Source organism: Vigna angularis, chromosome 9, assembly GCF_016808095.1.
Source record: "Vigna angularis cultivar LongXiaoDou No.4 chromosome 9, ASM1680809v1, whole genome shotgun sequence".
In the NCBI taxonomy this organism is placed as follows: Eukaryota; Viridiplantae; Streptophyta; class Magnoliopsida; order Fabales; family Fabaceae; genus Vigna; species Vigna angularis.
The window spans coordinates 21,599,823-21,625,405 of NC_068978.1; the positions used below are offsets into that span (position 1 = coordinate 21,599,823).

Consider the following 25,583-nt stretch of genomic DNA (forward strand, 5'->3'; position numbering starts at 1 on the left):
TCTTCTGTATTTTTATGGTTAGACTTAGTTGGAGGAATTAAGAAAAATCGTTGAGGGTAGAAAGCTGTAGTTGGACGAATCAAAATAATACTCTTAGGACGTTCACCACTGATCCAGGTAAGGGAAACTTATTCAATTTAATTCGTATATTTGTATTGTACTGTATGAATGTTTTGTGTGTCACATGAAGTATGATCTGTATTATTTGATTGTTGGTATATGATTAAGATTATGAGTTGAGGTATGAGAATCATGAAATGTACTATGATATGAGTATTTGAAAGTATGAAAGTTTATGCTGAGAAATGAGTTTAATGTAAATGAAACTTTGAATATGAATTTCCTATGATAATGAACGTTCGTCATTGAACGGTCCTTGACCGTTCGGTGTTGTTACCAAACTTCTGTGAAATTAAATTCTTTCATTTGGAAAGAATTCTAGTTGAGGACGAACGCCCTCTTGCATTAAGTGCTACGTTTGAGCGTTCGACCAAAACGTAGATATCCTGAGTGTTGTGTAAGGAATTGAGAAACTTGTAAACATAACTGGATACTTAGTCATTATGAATTCTATCTTCACTATCCTATATTACTCTTGTTACTTTTTCTATTATGAGTTCAAATCAACGATGGGTCTCGACCCAAAGCGGACGTTATGAGCGGCGCTCGGTCTTATACCGAACGCTCGTCCTTGTCTTTAATTACCAAACGAGTGGAAATAGCGTTCGTCCAAAATTTCAGTAAATACGTATTACCGCGTTCGGTCATTGACTGGCCGTCAGTTTCTATAATTGAATTGTTCTCGGTATAGTTATTTACTCGTCTTGTGGTGTCTCTATCCATTTGTATTCGGCCTAGAGCCTTTGTACTTAACTTATTCTGAGTATTGATCGGATCGTTCTAGAGTCAGTTCATTCAACTGATTCGAGTGGTAATGACGTTCGTCATCTGATATGTGTCGGTTTTATTCTGTTCTGAAACGAGGATTTCTCGGTCTCGTTTTTAACGTTCGTCCTCGTTATGAAGAGGGTTGGACGCTCGTCATTTTACGTAATTGGAACGGAAGATGGAAATGATATTAAAGTGAAAAATTATAAAGAATGAACAGTATATGAGATGAAATGATGGTTGTGGATTTTGAACGAGCGTTCCAGGGAGGAACGACTCTTGGATGAAAGTTGAGATTTGTAAAGTATGAATGTGGACAAAGCTTAGCTGGCGGTTCATCCTGATGTTCCGTGAGTGCTCGTCCTCAAGTAGAGGGGAGTATGTCATGTGTGGGAACGGCAGGAGGTCCTAGTCCATAAATGTAACTTGGACGGAACGGACTAACCTCGGGTGGTAGCTGATGAAAATTCCAGTTACTATATCACCGGGTGCACGAACGTCGTAGCTACACAGAATTCATACGGTCCGGACAGTCAGTCTAGTATCAGGAATTGATTGAGTTAAAGAATTGATTGAATTATATGTTGTGAATTATTCGATATGTTTGATGTGCTATGAAATGCATGTTATTACTTGATTTAAATTCAATAAGCTTACCCTTCGTTTTTCCTTGTGTTGTCTCGTCCTTGTACGTCCGTCCTTGTCTTGCAATGATCATCCGTGTGGATGTGAGCAGATGGAGAGGCGTTGCTTGATGAGACGCTTGAAGAAGGAATCTTAGAGGAAGAAAATCTCGTCGATGTTGAAGTGAAGGCCGAACAGTAGTACGTTGGGCTATCTGTTTAGTTTAGTTAGATTAGAGTGCTGTGTTAGAACGACCCCTTCCCTTTTTGATTAATTTGACCGTTCGGTATTTCTATTTTGTAAACCGTTCGGTCAGGTATGCTTAGATTGAACATCTTTATTTGTATTAGCTTATGTAAGGCCGTTCGGCCAAAAGCGTACTTTATTCTCTTTTAAGTGTAAGACTAAATTGATATATTAATATATGTGAATATTCTATTTGTATGGTTTATGACTATATTTATGGGATGTTACAATATCTATAACCAATAATATGTATAATTATTTTATTTAATTTTAGGTTTTAATATCTTTTACATAATAAATAAAAATAATCATCTAAAATATATTTTAAATTTCTATTGTATTTACATGTGATATTTAATAATAACATACATTATGTTTTTTAAATTAAAAAGAAAAAGTAACATTTTCTTTTCTGTCGTAATTGTGAAAGTGAATATGTGAATTAAGAGGGTATCTTATTATAATTCTTTAATAGTAATTAAATTAACATTAAAAAAGTTGCCCATTTCTTGCAGTACCATTTTCAAACACCCCTTCTCCCTCTTCTTCCACCAAACCCTAGAACAAACAAACCACAGTGATCCCCTCGCTTTCGATTTCCATGCAAATTCTCCCAAACTAGCCTCTGGCTGCTGCTCGTTCTTCTCCTCTTTTCTCAGGGCCATGGTCGGAAAAACCATGTCCATGGTCGGAAAAACCATGTCCATGGCGGCAACTTCGCGCGAAAAGCTCGCAAGTCTCCTGAACGCTGCCAAGTTGGCCAGTGACATCCCCTCCAAGCTCGAATCCCTGCGCCAACTGCGCCATGAACTTCCACCCGAAGACCCCGTCCTCCTCACTGAGTTCCTCCCCTCACTCTTCTTCTTCCACTCAGATCCCTTTGGCCCCGTTCGCAAATTTGTCACCGAGTACACCTTTTCCCTTTATCTTTTCTCCGTTCTCCGTCTGTGGTTGGATGAGCTTTGGCCAAATTGATTTCCAATTTTGGTTAAAATTTGTTTTTAGATAAAATGATGCTTTTATCTTAATGCCAAGTTTACTGCAAAGCATTGGCTAAACTTTTCAACATCATGTAAATGCTACTTGTCGTCGGTTTCCAGATAAAATTGATTTTATCTATAGCAATAATCAGACTTGTTTTGTTAAATTGGGTCTGACTGCAGAAGCCAAAATCAGTTTCATTATTTTGACCTTGAAACCAAACACACTTTTTAACTTTTATTTTTTTGCGTTGGCTACTGGAATTGAATTTTGAGGTGAACCTATTTTTTCTCTCTCTGGTTTCAGGATGCTTGGTGAGATTGGATTGAAGAACACCGAGTTCTTGTCTGACATTGTGCCTGTGCTAATTGAGGTTCTGAATGACGACACACCGGCAGTAGTTCGGCAAGCTCTTCTGTGTGGAATTGAGTTGTTTCGTGGCACACTTGAGAAAATTGTGGTTCAGGTGCGAGCTTTGTTTTGAGAGGGGAATGAATTTACAATTTTGCAAAGAAATTGGTAATGAGTGTGGTTAGTGGTGGTTCACTTATTGTTGTTTTTGGCTGTGTGTTGGTGTGATTGCTCGTTGTTGTGGATTTGGGTTGTGTGAATTTGTTTCGAAATTTGTGCAACTGAATAGGATTGAGTATTTAGTTTTATTTTTCTTTTCAACATGTTGGCATAGATGTTACATTGATTTCTTTAAAAGGTAATGTTATACCTTCTGGAAGGGAATCATGGTTTTAAAAGGTCCACAATTGAGATATTGGTCACAACTGTGGCCATGTTTTCCTGTAATTTCCCAGTGTCAAGGTTGGCAATGAGACTGCAACTGCAGTTTTAATTTTTGTAAAGTGACAGAAATCTTGGTTAGTGAATTTGATGTTTATTTGTTTCAATAAGAGGGAAAGTGAGGGAAGGTGACATTATTAGTTAAAACCCATATAATTTTTCTTGGGTTTATGATATGTCCACAGGGACTGCCAACCGTCCAATTCTGGTTCTGTGCTTCAAAGTTTTTATGCCTTTTGCTTCTATCAATGAAAGCATTATAACTACTAGTCTAGAACATCTTGTATAAAGTTATGAAGCAAGTATATTATTCATAACTTCATGGCCTCTACCAAAACAGAAATCAGAAGACGAATAAGAAAATGCTGGCAAATGTTTAGTAGTTATACGTTAAAAAACTTAATATCTGACAGTAGTTATCTTTCATATGTTAATGTTCACATTGTATTCATTTGATGATATGAGCATTCCCATTCTGGTTTTATTTTGTGTTAGGGTCTTTACTCTAGTGATTTAGATGGTGCACTTGAATCTGCATGGGAATGGATGCTTAAATTCAAAGAAAAAGCATACTCACTAGCTTTTCAAGTAAGTAATTGCTCTCATTGAAAGTCTGAAGTTTCCTGTTTTGGTTTATGGTCTGATGGTTGTCCTTCGTAACATGTTTGAAAGTATGGAAGTGGTGGTGCTAAGCTGCTGGCACTGAAATTTGTTGAAGCAGTTGTTCATCTTTACACTCCTGATCCTAGTGGTTCCTCTGAGCCTACTTCTCATCAAGGTATTACATTTTGAGTTTGGTTGAGAAAAAAATGGTACTGCCAAACCTTTTGCTTTTCTAATTCTTAAATTATGTGCTTTTATGACTTCTCACTTTTTTGTAGGAAAGCCTGTGGAATTTAATATATCATGGCTGAGGCGGGGTCATCCAGTACTCAATATTGGAGATTTGAAAATTGAAGCAAGCCGTAGTGTGGGTCTCTTGCTTGATCAACTCAGATTTTCAAATGTGAAGTCCCTTAGTAACTCAGTTATCATTGTGCTGATTAAAAGGTATTTGATATTTTTCTTTACATCCTTTGATTTTCTGTCCAATGTGACTGCTTAAAAAGTATCATGACTTTATATTTTATTCTCGATGAAACATGCATTATGACAATCAGATGGTCAGTATTTGCTCGCATACTCCCTCTCACACACATGAATAGAGAAAGTTCTACTTGCTTAGAACTTCCTGATTACACATCCACGATGATCAGATAGTCAATATTGGATCGCTTCTCTTACTCAGTCACACCTGCACATGTGCATGCATTTATTGATAAAGAGAGAGGACTTCTTTTAATCTAATATATAATCATCTTATCTCAATGGTTTTGTTTGGAAGAGAACTGATCCATATTTTGAAAATCTAAGGATTTTCTGAGATGGCAAATTAATTATTTTTATCACCTACAATTACTACTAACCTTTAACTCTGTAAATTCATTGATCTGATTGGTGCTTTCTTAATATTGACTTCGTTATTGGTCTATAACAGTCTTTCAGCTATTGCAAATGAAAGGCCTGCATTCTATGGTCGCATCTTGCCAGTTTTGCTTAGTTTGCAACCTTCCAGCTCTGTTGTTAATGGGTTCTGTGTATCAGCTGCGCATCTTGCTTTGAAGAATGCCTTTCTAACATGCTCGAAATGTACACATCCAAGTGCTGCTCCGGTAATTCTATTGGATAAAATGTGTTTAACATATATTGTTTACTTGTTGTGTAAATTTTAGTTTTATTATTTAATTTGCTTTGGGTTCATGTCAATGTTTATAAATTTCTAGGTACCATGTTACAAGTTATACTTTTATATTCCTATAAGGTACAAATCCTTTATAATAAGGAATATCTAGATTATATATAAATTTTTAATGTTTTCACTTATTTCTGTATAATATCTTTATTAATAAAGGATATAAAATATTTCTATTTATTGTGTTGATTTTCTTTTGTCAATATAAAGAAAGCATCCGTGTTGTCTCAAAAACACATGGTTTAGATCAATGTCTCTCTCTTTCCTATAATTCAACATGTTATCCAGGTCTGTTTCAAAAGCGTGTTGTCCAGGTAGATCCATTGTCTCTGAGTTATTTTTTTGGTGAACCTTTCTTTTAGGTTAATGTGCACAGTTTCAGTGTTGTCTTTGGGAAGTTTTCTAGAGTCATCCATTTGCTTTGGTGAACATAGGGTTGGGATACTATTTAACTAGTCTATCCAACTTCACATGCCGACACGAACGACCCATCTATGTACCTTCACACATGTCGTCTCTCTTGCTCTACAACTCCAACTATTGCATACAATGATGCCTAATGGTTGACCAACCTACTCCCTGGATGTCTCCTTCGTGTGACCCTACCATTATGGCGGTTGCTCCATGGAGTTTGTTTGGTGGGTCAATCTATTTTCTCTCTTGGATTACTTTATTATTTTTTATTTTCCAAAAAAGGAAACTCTTCTAGCAACCAATCAACATCCATAGCAAATTCTCCCACCTTTTCAGAATATAACTAGTGTTTCTTTTTCCTTGCGTTGATTTCATTGCTGGTTCTTATCATCCACCCTTCCAACTAGAATTATAAATGATTGCTTCTACATTTTTGGACAAGAGACTATTCCTATATTTGTTAAGGATATGAGAATCATTGCTAAATGCAGGCAAGAAAGTTGGTTGAGGGATTCAATTGAGAACTGAAGGAATAATGAAACAAGAAAATAGAAGAGGGTTCGGATTAAAATACATCATAATTAGAATTGTCAAATGTAGTGAAGAGTTGACTAACATATTCACCAAGCTAAGAGGACCAAAGATTAATCATATTTGCGGCAAACTGAGGACATATGACTTATATGCTGGCTTTAGGATTATAATTATAGAAATAAGGGGCAAATTTATTATAATCAAAGAATATCTAGATTTTTTACACACACACACACACACACTCATATATATATATATATATATATATATATATATATATATATATATATATATATATATATATATATATATATATATATATATATATATATATATATATATGCACCTTAATTAGTAATTTGGTTCTTATATTTATGCCTATGATTCTCCTTGATCCTTATATTTTTTTTACTCAATTGAGTTCCAATATTTGTTAAATAGAGTCAATGAGGCACATATGTTAAATTGACGTTAATGTTTTTTGAAAGTGTCACACGTAAGGGAAAAAAAAAGAAAAGAACTAGAAGGGTTTCAAGTTAAAAGATGACCCAAATTTTGACACTTGATACTCCCCAACGGCATTAACACCAGTTTGACAGAAGGGACCAAATTTATTCTATTTAACAAATATTAGAACTCAATTGAGTAAAAAAGTATATAAGGACCAACGTGAATCATAAGCTTAAATATAACGACCAAATTACTAATTAAACCTATATATATATATATGCTCTATTAAGATTGTTTTTATTTTCCCTTATCATATCTTTATTATTTGAGGGTACCAATCTCTTCTTTTTGTTGTATTGGTTCCCTTTCCTTAATATAAATAAAGCATCTGTGTTGTCTCAAAAACATAGTTTTAGTTCAATGTCTCTTAGTTTCCTACAATTCAACATTAGGAATACTATGATTGATAACGTTGTTGTTTTGTGTGTTTGGTTTAGCTGAGAACAACAAAGTCTGTAGTGAGTGATCTGTCGTTTGGTGTATCAACTAATTTTACATTGAATTGTTTGGTCTAGCTTATTTTAGAGAAATAATCACTTGTTTTTTAGTAATGTTCATGAGCTGAAAATATCAAATAGCTTCTTTGAATATTTTTATATTCATTGTTGTTAATGGTGGTTGGTGTAGCATTATTGCTGTAGTTGTGTGGTGGACTTTTTACCAGCTGCCACAGGTAATTTGCAAAGGGATGCCCACAATGATGAACTGTTTGTCACAGTGATGTGTTTACATTTACCTTCCAACCATATTCTGTCACTGAGAGCACTAATTGACATTTTCCTTAAATGAGTAATTTGTGCATATGGTATTAAACAGTCGGCACTAACCTGATTTTGGCATTAACCTGCATCACCTTGTCATCTCGAGTCTTGAGGCAATTGAACTTTAGTTGGTAATATGCCAATTTATATGTATTTTAGCTTAATGTGCACACAACTAATTTTTTTTATAATACATAAATAATATATGTATATATATATATGTGTGTGTGTGTGTGTGTATATTATATATATATATATATATATATATATATATATATATATATATATATATATAACTTGAGATTAAAGTGAAGAAGATTTAGAGTGAATTTGAGAGAATGAGTTCTCTCCTCTTAGGTTTTCATATTTATAGTAGTTTGAGATACATTAGATACAATAGATGAGAGAAAAGAAGAGAATTCTAGAAGATGCTCCTAGGAACTATGTCTAAAGCATGCTCCTAGGAACTATATCTAAAGCATGCTCCTAGGTACTAGGTCTAGCACAAAGTAAAATAAATCATATTTAAGACTATTTATTCTAACAATATATATATATATATATATATATATATATATATATATATATATATATATATATATATATTATATTTGAACTGTTAAAATAAGAGCGAGAGAAGCATTGGCTGAATCCCTAGTAGATCACATATGGTTATGCATTTATATATAGGAAAATCAAAGAGATGGGTGTATGTATGCATGATGTGGTTTTCTCTATGTGCACATGATGCTATTGCTGAATGTTGTTGGCTTTTGGCCATTTTCTGCAATTGATTACATTGGTGCATATATTTGAGACATTTGGTCGATATGGTGTTATTGTGGAAAACTGATTATTGTATTTTGGTAGTGGAGAGATCGTTTGGCAGGGGCCTTGAAGGAAATACAGTCAGAAGGAAAGGCAGATCGGGTGTTCCACCCAATCTCATCTAGCAATGGAAGCATTGAGAGAGAGAAGGATGATCAACCTGTAATCAAGGTAAGCACAACCACTTCCTGATAAGTTTATTTTTTTATTATTACTAATTATTCTTCTGTTTATTAAATATTTGATCTCTGAACATGTAAGTATGGAGGTTATGTATAGGCTGGATCGAATATTAGCTGTATCCGTATCTATAGATAGATAATTGAATTGATAGTTTCAATTTCCTTTTTTGTTTACAGAAGACATAGATGGTACTCTTTAGAAATTTTAGTTTTAGAGAATGGGTTTTGTTCCATCATTTTTTGCTGCTTTAGAAAAGTAAGATGACATTAATTATTTATTTCCTACTTTATTGGTCTTCTGTAATCTTCAAATAATTGAAATGAAAAGAAAGAAATTAATGGAGTGTGAACTTCATATATAATAAAATTGTCCTCCTTCACACCGGATGTTTGGTGACAAATTTTCCTGTCCAATGGCACTTCCGTAAAATTCTTGTGATTTGGGATTGGAGGCTATTTTTTGTTTTTTCCAATGCATTTACAGAGGTTATTGTGTCTAGTATTGAAAGTCTTAGAAAAGGGATTTTAAGCCTAATACACTTGAGAATTAAACTGTAAAATAATTTTAGAGGGCTTAATTGATCGCTCTCATAATCTTCTATTTATAAGAATAAATTGATACAAGAGTACATGATAAATAGGATAACTCTAGACACAATATAATTATGATAAATAGGGTAATCGTAGACATAATATAATCTTGATAAATAGGGTAACCCTTGACACAATATAATGATGATAAAATAGGATAAATATCTTAACAGATCTTACAAAATTGACTTGTAAGGTTAAGTTTGGACTTATGTATATACTTATTGTTGGAAGTCCCACATAGACTAGTGATAAGGTCAATTTATAGTATATAAATGGGTACAAACTTCATCTTACAAGCCAGTTTTTTGGGGTAGAGTTAGACTTAAAACCCACTTTTTAACATGGTATCAGAGCCAAATTAGTATCCTAGTGATGTTTGTTGGACATGTTTTACCCGTTATCAGACCATCCATTAATATCTAGTTCCACGCTCGAGATGTATACACCTCGGCATGAGAGGGTGGGTTGGAAGTCCCACATCAACTAATGATAAGGTCAATTATACAAATAGGTACAAACCTCATCTTACAAGCTGATTTTGTAGGGATTGAGTTAGGCTTAAAATCCACTTCTTAACACTTATAATGACATTGGACAGTTTTGTTTTCTCTTTAGATACCCTTTAGATTGATTTACAGTTAGTACATTTTGAATTCTAATGTGATATTAGAGTCTATCCTAGTTGGGGCCCCCACTGCAAATGTCTAGTCTTGCATATTCACTCGCAAATGTCCATTTATATGCATGAGAGATGTTCCTGGATTCCATTTTGGCTGGGAATATGGCTGAAGTACTTATTATAATGACTTGGCGAATCTTCCTTACTTGAGCTTGCGTTGGGGTTATGTCCTTTCTATTCTCAGTTTTTATATTTCTGTTAGTATGTAATTAAATTCAATGCTGTTATATTCCATAAGTTGAACCTATTTTATTGCCGCCTTAATTTAATCATTATTTTTACCATAAATGGGAAATGTTTTGAAATAGGAGCAAATGTTAAAATTCCAAACAGTTGGCATTGTGGTTGCAATAAGAGAAATGGTTGTGGTTAGTTACATGGAATATTGCAGATAATTTTTTTTTTGTCAAGAAGCACGGTGAATTTAGGCTTTATTGAGGGGAATTTATATTTATCTTTTAATCTGTTTGTTTGGTTAGATCTGATTCTGAATTTAACATTAGGAGATTGTAACAAAAATAAAATCCCATAATTATAGGAATTTATTCTCTCTAGGCTTGTTTACTGTTTTATTTTTTAATTTCTGTTTTTATCACAGAACACATGTATAAATAAGGTCTGCTGACCTAATAATTGTGAGTGAGAAATAAAGAAATTCTTACCTTCTAAATTTAAGATGGTATGAGAACTCCTGACCCTCTGACATAACCTAAATTTCTAAAGCCTTCATAGCTGTGCAAACCCTAAAAAGACTGTCAGCCTTCATTGCCGCACTTAGTCCGTTATCCCTATTTGCATTGTTGCTACGATCATCATCATCTTCACAACAGCCTTCATTGCTGCACTTAGTCCGTTATCCCTATTTGCCTTGTTGCTAAGATCATCATCATCTTCACGCAGCCTTCATTGCTGCACTTAGTCTGTTATCCCTATTTGCGTTGTGGCTACGATCATCATCATCTTCACGCAGCCTTCATCGCTGCACTTAGTTTTTTCCTTTTATCTCAGCATCTGTCCTTTTCTATTAAAACAAAAATCTGAAGTCAGTTCCATGTGCATGAATTTTGTCTCTGATAAAAAATCAATTTGGTTTCACCATTAAGAAAATCAGATCTGATAACGCTAAGGACTATTTTAACTTGACTCTAAACTCTTTTTGTCAAAAAGAAGGGATTATCCATGAGTCTTCTTGTGTAAACACACCCCAACAGAATGGGGTGGCTGAGTGGAAAATGGGCACCTTCTAAATCAAACTAGAGCCCTTCTTTTTCAAAATCATGTCCTGAAATTTTTTTGGGGAGAAGCCATTCTCACTGCCACATATCTAATTAATCGTGTCCTCATTCTATCCTCAGATAGAGTACTCAAAACTTCAATCTAGAGTATTTGGGTGTGGCCTTTGTCCATGTTCACAGTAATGAAAGTGGTAAACTTGATCCTAGAGCTGTCAAGTGTGCATTCTTAGGTTACTCAACCACTCAAAAGGGATATAGATGTTACCACCCTTTATCTAGAAAATTTTACGAATCTAGAGATGTTACTTTTAATGAACAGGAAAGCTATTTTAAGGAATTTCATCTTCAGGGAGAGAATATAAGAAAAGAAGATGAACTTCTAATATTACCAAGACCTAAAATTAATCCTACTACCAGCAATAGAACTGGAAACAGAGGCGAGACCTGAAATTAATTCAACTACTGCTACTGAAACCCGACCTGAGATCAAACCTGAGAGTGGAACCCTGATACAGCCCAAATATCGGTTGGGCCAAACAATATACTTGGCAAAGAAACAAAAGAGCAAAAGAAATGGGGACAAGTTTATAGCAGGAGAAAACAAAATAAAGGGGCTGAGGTGGACAAAATTAGTTAGAGAGAGAGAATTGGAGGATCCTAGGAATATTTACTTTTTCGTTATTACCTTTATATTGTCAGGGCAGTGTGTGTGAGGAGGGGGTCGGTTGTTGAATGAAATATAGAGTGGAGAGTACCGTTTGGTCTCTTAAGGAGCCTAGCTCTGGACAGTAGGGTATTCCTTCTGTTTTTTTGGCTGTTATTTCAATGAAACAGGATCTATGATCCTTTCTTATATCATCTTGTCCTCTTATTTCATTACTGGCTCTGTGGTTTCCTAACATTTCTGGTCCGACCTGCCGGATTACTTCATTAGAGGGTGAATGGTTAACACTCGAGCATATAGCAGAAAACAAGGAGAACCAGTGGTTTCAGGAAAAATGGAGGAGAGGGTAGGGTATGTAGAAGAAGAAGTTAATCGAATGAAAGCCATTATGGAAGAGTTGCGTCTGCAAGCAACTCAAAATCATTCAGCACTAGAAGAGATGAGAAAAGAAGCTGCAGAAAATCAAACAAAAATGATGGAGTTGATGACGAGGAGTTTTGAAAAGAGAACATATGAAGAGGGTGAAGGTTCTGTGGGAAACAAAAAAACAGAGACTAAGGAAGAGACCAAGGGTGGAGCGAGTCTGACAGCCCTAGAAGGGGATGCTTTGGCGGAGTTTCAACAATCAGTAAAAAGGATTGAGTTACCAGCATTCACGGGCGATGACCCTGCGGGGTGGATTTCGAGAGCGGAGATTTACTTCAAGGTACAGGAGACCAGCGAGATGGTAAAAGTACATCTGGCTCATTTGTGCATGGAAGGAGGGACAATCCATTTTTTCAACTCGTTGTTAAACGATTATGAGGTGCTGTCATGGGATAATTTGAAAAGGGAGTTGCTGGAACGTTATGGAGGAATGGGGGAAGGGAGTGTATATGATCAATTGACGACGCTGAATCAAACAGGGAACATGGATGAATATATTGGACGATTTGAACGCTTGATCGCCCAAATTCCTAAGCTCCACGATGAACAATATTTTTCATATTTTACCCATGGACTCAGGGAGGAGGTCCGAGCTAAGGTGCGAAGCTTACATACAGCAAACCCTCTAACCAGGGGACGTTTGATGAACGTTGCTCGTGCTGTTGACCTGGAGGTGTCGGGACGAAGCAGAGGGTGGCATAGGCGGAACGAAGCACAGGCAGTAGGAGGTGAAAATTCGGGTCACAAAACTGGATCCAACATAATAGGGCGAGTGGGTCAAAAAGGGTATGGATCTAATGGTTGGAGTAATGGGTCAGGCCCAAACTGGAAGAGTGGTGCAAATGATAAGGGATCAGGGGGAGCACGTGAGAAGGGCGTGCGTCACTTATCTTATCAGGATTTGGTGGATAGGAAAAAGAAAGGGCTGTGTTTCAAGTGTGGTGGGCCGTATGGGCCAAATCATCAATGCCCAATTAAACAATTAAGGGCCATAGTAGCTGAGAATGAGATTCAGATTGAATTTGAAGATGAAGAAGGAACCCAAAAAAATGACGACGAGGGCGAAACGGAGGAAGTCGATGGAGTTTGTAGTGCCATCAGTCTCTTCGTGCTGGAGAAAGAGACTCGAGATGCGCCCAGAACGATGAAACTAAAAGGGATGATCAAAGGAGTACCACTTCTCATCTTGATAGATTCCGGAGCGTCTCACAACTTCATTTCGAGAAGGTTAGTGAAAGCAATGGAATGGGAGTGGCAAAATACGCGGAGAATGCGTATATTGATGGGAGATGGGCATCAAACAGAAACAGCTGGGGTTTGTCGGGGGGTGAAGATTGTTCTTGAGACAGGGGAGTTCGTAGTGGATGCGTTTTTGTTCGAACTCGAGGATATTGATCTTATCCTCGGCATGGCATGGTTGGAGTCGTTGGGAGAGATGTGGGTAGATTGGAAGAAGCAAATCATGAAACTTCATTCGGCCCAAGGAATTAAAGTGCTGCGAGGGACAGAGCAAGGTGAATCCTTGAGTGCTAGTCTTTGCAAGTTTGAAATCGAAGGGGAGGCTAAGAAGGAAGAAGTAACTAATCAAACTATACTGGAAAAATTAAAACAGACGATGGGTCAATATGAAGATGTGTTCAAGGACCTAGAAGGTCTACCTCCAAAACGCCAAAAGGAGCATTGCATCAACTTGTTCCCCGGAAGTGCACCAGTTAACGTGAGACCTTACCGGTATCCATTTCACCAAAAAAACGAGATAGAGAATCAGGTTCGTTCCTTGCTGGGAGTGGGGCATGTTCGGCATAGTCAAAGTGCGTTCTCGAGCCCGGTAATCCTGGTGAAAAAGAAAAACAAGCGTTGGCGAATGTGTGTAGACTATAGAGCTTTGAACAAGGTGACGATACCTGACAAATTCCCAATCCCAATAATTGAAGAGCTCTTGGACGAGTTGCATGGAGCTAAGTATTTTTCAAAATTAGATCTCACTTCCGGGTATCATCAAGTCAGGATGAGGGAACAAGACATAGAGAAGACGGCTTTCCGAACCCATGAGGGACATTACGAGTACTTGGTAATGCCCTTCGGACTCATGAACGCACCTTCAACATTTCAAGCTTTAATGAATGAAGTTTTTAAGAAGATGTTGAGAAAGGGAGTACTGGTATTTTTCGACGACATATTGATATATGGAAAGGATTGGGAAGAGCATCTAACAAATCTCACTAAGGTATTACAGCTGTTAAGGGAGAATGTGCTATTTGCAAATAAAGAGAAATGTAGTTTTGGGAGAAGTAGTGTTAACTACCTGGGACATGTGATATCAGAGAAAGGAGCTTTTGTAGATCCTGAGAAGGTAAGAAGTGTGGTTGACTGGCCTGTGCCGAAAAATGTAAAAGGGGTGAGGGGCTTCTTAGGCCTCACAGGTTATTATAGGAAATTTGTGAAGAATTATGGAAATGTGGCGCGCCCCTTAACTGAATTGACGAAGAAAGATAACTTTAGTTGGAATGAGAATGCCCACAAAGCTTTTGATGAGTTGAAGAGATTGATAACAACTGCTCCATGTCAGGGCAGGGGGGGAGAAAGGGTTAACCAATGGCTGGTGCATTGGCTAGGAAAAACAGCAGAAGAAGCAACATGGGAGGATGAGATGTCAATGAAGGTCCAATTTCCAACTTTTAGTCTTGAGGACAAGACTATCTTTCAAGAGGGCGGTATTGATACAGCCCAAATATCGGTTGGGCCAAACAATATACTTGGCAAAGAAACAAAAGAGCAAAAGAAATGGGGACAAGTTTATAGCAGGAGAAAACAAAATAAAGGGGCTGAGGTGGACAAAATTAGTTAGAGAGAGAGAATTGGAGGATCCTAGGAAGATTTACTTTTTCGTTATTACCTTTATATTGTCAGGGCAGTGTGTGTGAGGAGGGGGTCGGTTGTTGAATGAAATATAGAGTGGAGAGTACCGTTTGGTCTCTTAAGGAGCCTAGCTCTGGACAGTAGGGTATTCCTTCTGTTTTTTTGGCTGTTATTTCAATGAAACAGGATCTATGATCCTTTCTTATATCATCTTGTCCTCTTATTTCATTACTGGCTCTGTGGTTTCCTAACAAACCCAACCTGAGACCGAGACTGATTATGGTAGCAAAATTGGGAAAAATTTGGTGTATTCAAGGAAAAGAGCGCCATTCTCCAGTACCATTACATGAGGAGGAGATGTTGATTCTGTCTAAGTATGTGGTGGCGGCCAAAGGCTCATGTACCATGATGGTATAGTTGCTTTATGCTTTCCTCTCTCCTCCACCTCATATGCTGATAGACTTCTTTAATCAAGAAGTCAAGAAGTCAAGAAAATGAGTAGAAACACACACCAGACAAACTCAACACAGTGAATAACCTCTGATTGTATTTAGTGAATGAAAGAATACAATTGTTCCCACAGCTATCAAGGAAGCCTAATCTTCCCCCCTCTCACACTAAACAATACAAAACTATTCCTCCTCCGCCCTTCTCAACAAACTCTTTATTTATACTCTCATATACTTCTAACCAACTGCTAACTGACTTCTTTACTTCCCGCCATTTTTATTCCTTCTTACATATACTTTTAATCCCCTATCATATGCAGCCCAACCCACCTTTACTGTGCCATGTAGAATTCCTTAAACCACTCCAAAAGTGTTCGTCCTCTCCTGATTGGGCTCAACCTAACTTGCGAAGCTTCTATGCTGCTGGGCTGACTTGCTATGCTTCCAGGTTGCTATGTGGTAGTCTATTAGACGGCTAGACTACTGGGTTGTCAAGCTGTTCTGCTAGTCTGTGGGTTTGCAGGGTGGACCTGATTCTAGTCTACTAGGCTGGTAAGCATGCTAGTTTGCTAGATTGTTGAGCATGCTAATCTGCCAGCCAATCGGGCATGCTAGTCTGTCGGACTGTCGGGCATGCTAGTCTATCATGCTGCTAGTTTGCGAGCTACCGAGCTGACCTGAAGCCTTTGAAAAAGTCCTACAAAACAAACAAAGTAAACAAGTAAACATGTCAACTAGGTTCATAGTCAACCATAGTCAATCTAACCACATTGACTATAGATAAGGCTAATTTATAATATATAAGTAGGTGCAAACCTTACCTTACAAGCCGATTTTGTGGGGTTGAGTTAAGCTTAAAATCCACTTCTTAACATGATATCAAAGTCAGGTTAGAGCCTCTCATAATTTAGGGTAAAACGTATATATTATTATCCTTAGATTACAAATCCATATATACAATACTAGAAAGCTATTTTAGGAAGTATAACAATAGCTCCTAAAGAAATAATCCCTACATTTCAGGGATATCCTAATCATATCTTATAATTATAATCTCCTAAATAAGGAAGAAATATAATTAATAAAAGCAAAGACTTTAATAGAAATAATACAGCTAAAAAGATTCTAACACTCCGCCTCAAGCTGGTAAATAGGTATTTTCCATTCCCAGCTTGGAAACAATACTTTCGAAGTTGTTACTGTTCAACCCCTTTGTTAGAATATCTGCAAGGTTGTCTTGTGAAGAGACATATGGAGTACATATTAGACCACTATCTAATTTTTCTTTGATAAAATGCTTGTCGATTTCAATATGTTTGGTTCTATCATGCTGCATTGGATTATGAGCTATGCTAATAGCAGATTTGTTATCACAATAAAGTATCATTGATTTACCTGACTTTATTCTTAAGTCTTCCAAGATGATCTTTAACCATAGTAGTTCGCATATCCCTTGTGCCATTGCCCTGAATTCTGCTTCAGCATTGGATCTGGCTACCACATTTTGTTTTTTACTCTTCCAAGTCACAAGATTTCCACCAAGGAAAGTGCAATACCTCGTAGTTGACCTCCTGTCCACAATTGAGCCTGCATTGTATGCATCTGTATATGCTTCCACACTTACATTCCCATTTCGTTCAAACAAAATTCCCCTGCCTGGGGTTCCCTTCAAATATTGCGCAATTCTTAGTACAACTTGTAAGTGAACCTCCTTAGGTTTGTGCATGAATTGGCTAACAAGGTTGGTACAACAAATGCAACATCAGGCCTAGTGTGAGATAAATAAATCAGTCTACCAACTAACCTCTGATACATTTCCTTGTCAACTGCAATACCTTCCCCAATTTCATGTTTGGATCAATTGGTGTACTCGCAGGCTTGCATGCTATCTTTCCAGTTTCTTTCAACAAATCTGTGATGTATTTTTGCTGAGATATAAATTTCCCTTTTTAGAATGGGCCACTTCAATCCCTAAGAAATACTTCAATTTTCCCAAGGTCTTAATTTCAAATTCCCTAGCTAGATGTTGGCCTAACAACTGTTGCTCCTCCTCATCATCACCTGTTACTATAATATCATCTACATAAACCGAAGCATTGTAACTCTCCCTGATTTAGAGTGTTTAATGAACAAAGTGTGGTCTCCTTAACTTTGTTAAAAGCCCAGACCTATCATAACTTTAGTAAACCTTCCAAACCACAGTTGTGGTGATTGTTTCAAACCATACAATGCCTTTTTTAGCTTGCAAACAGTGTTGGCAGCTGTTTTTCCCTCATATCTAGGGGGCAATTCCATATAAATCTCCTCTTTAATTTCTCCATGAAGGAAGGCATTTTTAATGTCAAATTGTTGCAAGTTCCAACCATAATTAGCTCCTAGGGATAATATCACCCTAACTGTATTCATTTTTGCCACTGGAGCAAAAGTTTCTATGTAATCCACTCCAGAGGTTTGAGTGAATCCCTTAGCCACTAACCTTGGGCTTAAAGTCCACTTCTTAACATGGTATGAGAGCTCTCAACATCTGGGAGCCGCCTCTGACTGCGCACTAAAACCCTAGCCGGCAGCCTTCATTGTTGCCACTCTCCATTTTAAAAACAACGTTCATTGTTGTTGCCAAGACCCTCCCCCTCACGCCGAGGTATAAACATCATCACGAGCGTGAGACTAGACATTAATGAGTGGTCCGATAGAAGGTGGAACAACATGCCCAACAAATATTATTGTTCCACCCGCTATCGGGCCACTATCGGACCATCTATTAATATCTAGTCTGACACTCGAGATGTATATACCTTGGCGTGAGGAGGTGTGTTTGAAGTCCTACATTGACTGGAGTTAAGATCAATTTATAATATATAAGTGAGTGCAAATCTCACCTTACAAGCCGATTTTTTGGGGTTGAATTAGGTTTAAAGTCCACTTCTTAATAGTATCCAAACTGGGAATAAAAAAAAATTATTCACCCGCTTGATGGGGTTTATTCTTGTCAAGAAGCACGCTGTGAATTTAGGGTTTATTTAGTGAAATTTATATTTTTCTTTTATTCTGTTTGTGTGGTTAGATTTGATTCTGAATTTAATATTAGGAGATTGTAACAAGAATTAAATTCCATAATTATAGGGATTTATTCTCTCTAGGATTGTTCAGTTTTATATTTTAATTTCTGTTTTTATCTCAGAACACATATATAAATATAGGTCAGCTGACCTAATACTTTAAGTGTGAAATAAAGAAATATTTCCTTTCTATTCTGGCAGGACATCATGTTATTCCTTACCATTTTTTATTTCAGGAAGAGGAACCTGCAATAAATTCTGATGATTCAGTACACAGTAATTTGGCAAGAAAACGATCTGGATCACAAATTGAAGGTGATTTAGCTGAAGATGTTCCTGGAAAACGTGTCAGGGCAACAATTGATGCTTTGGAAGAACCTAGCAAAGAGTTGGATGAACGTACCACTTCCAACTATCAGGATGAGACTCCTTCAAATGTACCGGCATCTTCAAACGGAGATACGGACAATGGGCCCGTAAGGCAGCTTGTTGCCACATTTGGTGCTTTGATTGCTCAAGGTGAAAAAGCTGTTGGGCATCTTGAGATTCTCATCTCAAGTATTTCTGCTGACTTGCTAGCTGAGGTGGTGATGGCAAATATGCAAAACTTACCTCCAAATTTCCCTAATACTGAAGGAAATGAACGGCTGCAAGACATTAGTATGATTGGTTCTGATGACAAGGCTAAATATCCACCATCATTTGTAGCTGCTGTTATGTCACTTTCTAGTACTTTTCCACCAATAGCTTCCCTTCTTGAGGCACAACAATCAGTTTCAAATGAGGTTGAGGTATAATAATTAATTAAACATCTGTCAACCTTTTAGGCCTAACTTTTATTTTTACATTTTCTTATCTTTCCCTTTCATTATACATTTGGTCTGCCTACTTTTTAGCATATTTCTGAGAAGTGTTTTTTTAGTAAGACTTTGATATATATTACAGAAGTCACAAGGGGAGGAAGAAATTTCTGCAACTGCTGTCAATACTGGTGCTGTTCACTCTGGCATGAATCTTGTATCTGAAAATGTACCATCTCCTACTGATTTTCCAACTTCTGATGCTAGTATACCTGGAGTTGAGAATGGCTGTACAACTATGCCTCCTGACATCCATGATGTTGGAAACTCAGAGAGTGGAATTCCTGGCCTGGATTCTTTTGGTCGTAGTGATGCCTTGTCACAAACTTTTGATCCTTCTTTATTGGCTTCCACGGAAGTGGGCCTAGAAGATGGCAGCCAAGAGCAAGATACTAGTTTGGATCTGAGGTCACCCCTGAACTTAGCTCCATCAATATCAACAGATAGATCTGAGGATCTGAGCCCAAAAGCTTCTGTTAGAGATGTCAACAGCTTGGTGTCATCAACAGCTACTTCAGTTGTGTTGCCTTCCCGTTTAGTCTTGCCAAAGATGATTGCTCCTGTTGTTGAACTTGAAGATGAACAAACGGATCATTTGCAAAAATCATGTTTTATGCGTATTATTGATGCATATAAGCAAATAGCTGCAGCTGGAGGCTCCAAAGTCCGCTTTTCAATACTTGCTTATTTAGGAGTTGAGGTGAAAATCCTATCTAGAAATTTTCTAATTTTATATTTCAATTGTAAAATGACAAATATTAGGTTCTCTCTATTGGAATTTTATTCTTTTTAAACTGTTTTTTGGTCCTTAGAAGCATGGAAGATCCAACTCGATTTATTATTTTTTTGAATTCTGTAACTGTTTCCTATTGATAAAATTTACAATGACTTTAATATGTATCCCTTTTGGGTAGGTGAGTAACCAATAAATTTGCACTTAATAATCTCAGGATCAAGTTTCCCCCAATGATTATAATTAACATGAGCAAAGGATACATAGCCAAAAACTCGAGTTACAAGATGATTTGTTGTTCCAAGGTTGAGGAAGAAATTAGAAAATAGTTGAATGAGACTGTTATTGTTTAGTGTTATGGAGTGTAGAAGATTGACCAAATAGGTAGCAGTAAGGACAATTTCGCCCTAATACTGTTTTGTGCCACTTTTATAGAGAAAAGAGACTCAAGTTGCATTTATGAGTTGCCAAATTTTTCATTCTGCCACTCCATTTTGTTGTGGGTTGTTTGCACAAGAAGATTCATGAATTACTTCTTGTTCATTGAAGAAGGACAGTGTTTGGTTGAAACAATCTTTGGCACTCTTTAGATGAACTCTTTTAATGGTTGACCCAAACTGATTTTTAATCATTTGGATGAAGCTTTTGGAAAATTGGCCCACATCACTTTTTTGTTTCAAGAGAAATATTGATAGTCCTTGAGTGCAGTCGACAATGAATATGACAAACCGACTAGCCCCAGATAAGTTCAAAATTTTAGCGGGTCCCCACACAACTGTATATTTATGCAAAGGGAACAAGAATTCTTTTGTTACTATAGGGAAAGTCAACACACTTGTGCTTTGCAAATATACATGTATCACAATTAAATATTTGTATGTCAACATTTTGAAATAAATTAGAAAACATAATTTCTAGGGCACTGAATGATGGGTGACCTAAATGAAGGTGGTATTACTAAATTTTTTCTTCATTGTAGAAAGTTGTTTCTGACAGCAAAGACAAAGGAATTTTACTCTTATAGTAACAGGATGCATGGTATAACTAAAAGCCGATTGTCTTCCCTAGCAAGTCCAATTAGCTTCCTTGTTCCCTGATCCTGAAATTGACAAGTTATAGGATTAAAAAATACCAAACAGTGTAAATCCATTGTAAGTTTGTGAACAAAAATCAAATTGGCAGACAAGTTGTGCACATGCAAAACTTCCTTCAGAATTGGATTCTGGTTTATCATATCTCCTTTTCCAGTAACTATAATGAAAGTTCCATCTGCAAGTGCAATTCTTTTGTTGCTTGGACAGGGTCTATAAGTATAAACCCAGTATAGATGATTGAGTTATGTGGTCTGTGGTTCCAGAATCAACTACTTAGGCACATTCTTTAGAGGAATTTAAGGCATTGCTTGAGTATGGGCAAACTGACTGAGTAATTCCCTTGTTTTGTATTAGAGACTCTCATCTTAATAATCTCAATGATTTTGGCAACATCACCAACTTTGGAATAATTTGCTTTATAACTGTCCCATACCATCTTAGCTGTCTTCATGTACATGTAAGCACCACTCACCTATGGTGTCATGACATTCCACAACCATGATAGTACAACTGCATCTGCTGCATTCCAAATTGTGTAATTGGTTAAGAGTTTTCCGAGTATTGGACATTTTTGAGCTTTGAAGTATAACAATGTAGGCCAAGAAGAAATACATTGGAAGAAAGAAAGGGGTGTGGTGTTGCAGTAATGTAGGCTGCGCAGGTGAATAGATGGAAAAAAAGAAATGGGTGTGGTTTTGCGACAGTGCAGGCTGTGCATGATATTACACAGGCTCCCAAGGATTTTAGAGCTCTGGTACCATTTCAGAAAAACTATTTCTGATAATATTCATAGAAAAGAAATTGCTCTTAAATAGAATATAAAAGACTTAATACTGGAAAATCTTAAATTATGATAGATCCTGTGCAATAAGTCTAAAATCTGTTAGCCTCTTAATCCAACAAATTCTTCTCCTAATTATGGAATGTAATTAAAACTGTACAAGGAAATATTATCTCCAGCGTTGTAGGAATTACATGATTTATGATTGCCTTAACCTTTAACTGTCTATGGTATTAATTTAAATATTAAATGTTTTCATTTTACCTGTCTCAGTTCTAATTTTCAAGAAATTAGGATCTAAAGTTCATCAGTAGTTTAATGCATTGTTATTGTTCATTGGACATATTTGATTTTCTGATGTTTCTAACAATCGCCATCCTTTGTCTCTTTCTATTCTTAAATGCTTCAACTTACGTAATTCAGACGTCCTTAAGATCTCAATATCAATTCTTTCTTGTAATGGTTTGTGTGTGTATTTTCTTCCAGCGACTTTGTAATTGATACCATGCACTCTTCTTTCTTTGCAGTTTCCCTTGGAATTAGACCCATGGAAACTATTACAGAAGCATATTTTAATTGATTACACTGGTCACGAGGTGAGCTCTTGTCTCAAATGTTGCTGCTTCTTTATCAACCTTTTTTACTTAGCTTTGACGCAGCTCCTTGTCAGTGGCCAATAATTATGAGATGAAGTCTAATATTGCATGTTATCTTCCTTCTTTTTTCACACATGTTCCATCAATTTCATGTTTACAGACATCCTAAAGTGCCTATTTTTTTTTTCTTTCTGATAAAGAGAGTAGGCTTGTTTTTTCATAAAATCAATTATGAACTGGTTTTGAAAGTGTTGGTTCCTTAGCTCAATTGCATTTTGAAAGTCTGAACTTGGAGAGCTTTCACTAGAGACATGTTATCCAAATCAATTCAATTTTGTCATACGTGTTTCATCAAAGAAGAAATGTCTGGCATTCTGGATGTGGAGAATATAAGGATCAAAGAAACATGTTTAGTTGTATTAGATTTGTATTGATATTTGTTAAAAGAAAGAGACGAAGTTTGAGATGAGAGACGAAGGGCTTATTTTCTGAATATGCTTGAGTTGGGTTTCCACCCAGCATATTGATCTATTAATAATCAGAAGTGTTACATAGGTACTACAAGTCTTTTGAAGAGAACATTTGAACTATTACAACTTCCTAAAGTACATTGGACCTAGTCAAATACTTAGAAAAAATAAGAAACATAAATTACTGCTGTTTTAACACTCCCCCTCGGGCTGGAGAAAGACTTTTTTCCATTACTTGCTTGCATATTAATAAAAAACTGGGCTGCTTATTAGAAAAGAATATGGAAGAGAAAGGTAAACATGAACTAACATCCAGTTCAATAACTGAATGTTTTTACATCTCTATAATACTTCTCAATCCTTTAGAAAGAACATCTGCATGTTGACCTTGTGAAGGAAGGTACATGTGGAGTACAAATCAAATCACTGTCCAACTTTTCCTTTAAAAAATGTCTGTCCACTTCATTGTGTTTTGTTGAATCATGCTGAACAAGATTATTGGCTATTGTGGTTTATTATCACAATAGAGCTTCGTAGGTTCATTCCCAATAATCTTCAAGTTTTATAAGATCATTTTCAGCCAAAGCAAATTCACATATACCTTTTATCATAGCTTGAAATTCAGATTCAACACTAGATCATGCTATAACATTTTGCATTTTACTTCTCCAAGTTAGTTACCAAGTTTCTTCCAAGAAAGGTACAATTTACAGAAGTAGTTCTCCTCAGTTATTGTCCCTGCATTGTCAAAGCCAATGTAGGCTTCAAATATTTGTATTCCCATTTCTTCTATATTAAATTCTTCTACGCGGTGTGACCTTAAGAGATTGCAAAATTCTATAAGTGGCCTATGAATTTGCTTCTGTTGCACAGTGCATAAATTGGCTGACCAAACCAACAACAGATGTAATATCTTGCCTTGCATGAGACATAAATTGATTTCCCAACTAAGCATAAAATACTTGTAGATTTACTCTATCTTGTAGATTTACAAGTTGTCATAACCGTGTCGTTAAGCAAATCTATGACATTTTCGTTGAGAAATGAAAATACCTTTCTTGGAGCTCCTAAAAATATTTCAGCCTCTTCAGAGTTTTTATCTCAAACTGCAATGCTAAATGTTGACTTAAGAGTTGTTGTTCCTTCCATTTATCATCAGTGACAATGATATGATCCACATGCACTACATTGCTGTCAGTGCACCTGTCTTTAAGTGTTTGAAAAATAAATTGTGATCTCCTTAGCTTTGTTTGTGAGTCCTGCTATACTTAATATAATCAGATCCCTATTATTCTTGGATATAATTAGTTTCTTATGATTCAAGTATATTGACATTACGCACTTTAGTTATAATCTGCGAAATATGGAATAATAAATTGTCATTGCTGACAAATACTGTTGTTTCTCTAGCTAAATCATGTATGTGGGATGACTGTAAACATCTTGTTGTTGGACATGTAATATCTGATAGATTTGTTTACACAGTTAATGTGTCTAGCAGTTAGATGTCTAATATCTTAATAGACTTGATAGACACTGTTGACAATGATTACCTAATGTGTCAGGGACATGAGTTGACATTACGTGTCCTCTACAGATTATTTGGTGAGGCTGAAGAGGAGCCTGACTTCTTTTCTTCCACTACTGCAGCTTCTGTATACGAAAAATTCCTCTTTACAGTGGTCTGTGGTTTTCTTTCTTGATTCTTTTGTCTCCATTTACAAGGCATGAGTTGAGATTTTGGTTCACTTCAAATGCAGGCAGAAGCACTTAGAGATTCCTTTCCACCTTCAGATAAATCATTGAGTAAATTGCTTGGTGAATCTCCTTATTTACCAAAATCGGTTCTTAAAATTTTAGAAAACATGTGTTCTCCCGGAAATGGGGATAGAGGTGAAAAGGAATTACAGTCACTGAATGCGGATAGAGTTACTCAAGGTCTAAGTGCTGTATGGAGTTTGATTCTTCTTAGGCCTCCGATCCGAGATACTTGCTTACAAATTGCTCTACAGGTTTGTCCATCCTACTTTTATTGTACAAACTTTTGCGCTATTTTAGTTTTGGTTGTTGTTCATAATTCACAATCCCTATCGATTTTCTTTCTTCATATGTTTAGAACTTTAAGAGGTGGCTTTATGATAATTGCCCATTCCTTTTCTACTTGAATTCTAGAAACTGAATTTTCAAACCTTGCTTTCCCTTGTGATTGTAATTTGTTGGCCTTAATTCTGATCTCTTAATTTTGAATTTTTTCTTTTCAAATGAAAGAGTGCAGTGCATCACTTGGAAGAAGTGCGTATGAAGGCTATACGTCTGGTATGTACAGTATAAATTCCTGTTGAATCACTCAGTTGAATGCGTATCAGCATTTGTCAATTTGAGCTCTTCTTGCAGGTGGCAAATAAGCTTTATCCTTTGTCATCCATTTCTCAGCAAATAGAAGATTTTGCAAAGGAAATGCTTTTCTCAGTTACAAGTAACGATGTTTCAGAATTAACAGATGCTGAAGGGTGCATTGCTGATTCACAAAAG

The 25,583-nt window shown here is 36.4% G+C and overlaps 1 protein-coding gene across 3 annotated transcripts in view; it reads left to right on the forward strand.

Annotated features, from left to right (window-relative positions):
- The first annotated feature begins 2,265 nt into the window (after positions 1-2,265).
- LOC108347365 (uncharacterized) overlaps positions 2,266-25,583 on the forward strand; it is a 37,714-nt gene continuing 14,396 nt past the window's right edge. For all 3 annotated transcript variants that reach the window (XR_001833874.2, XR_001833875.2, XM_017586551.2), the window contains exons 1-14: positions 2,266-2,666; positions 3,046-3,205; positions 4,027-4,119; positions 4,204-4,309; positions 4,413-4,581; positions 5,069-5,243; positions 8,413-8,541; positions 18,754-19,308; positions 19,463-20,077; positions 22,513-22,581; positions 24,617-24,733; positions 24,812-25,063; positions 25,320-25,367; positions 25,446-25,583. Coding sequence is in view for 1 of the 3 variants with exons in the window: in XM_017586551.2 (XP_017442040.1) it covers positions 2,422-2,666; positions 3,046-3,205; positions 4,027-4,119; positions 4,204-4,309; positions 4,413-4,581; positions 5,069-5,243; positions 8,413-8,541; positions 18,754-19,308; positions 19,463-20,077; positions 22,513-22,581; positions 24,617-24,733; positions 24,812-25,063; positions 25,320-25,367; positions 25,446-25,583 (2,871 nt within the window). In the remaining 2 variants the exon portion in view is untranslated. The remainder of the gene's footprint in view (positions 2,667-3,045; positions 3,206-4,026; positions 4,120-4,203; positions 4,310-4,412; positions 4,582-5,068; positions 5,244-8,412; positions 8,542-18,753; positions 19,309-19,462; positions 20,078-22,512; positions 22,582-24,616; positions 24,734-24,811; positions 25,064-25,319; positions 25,368-25,445) is intronic.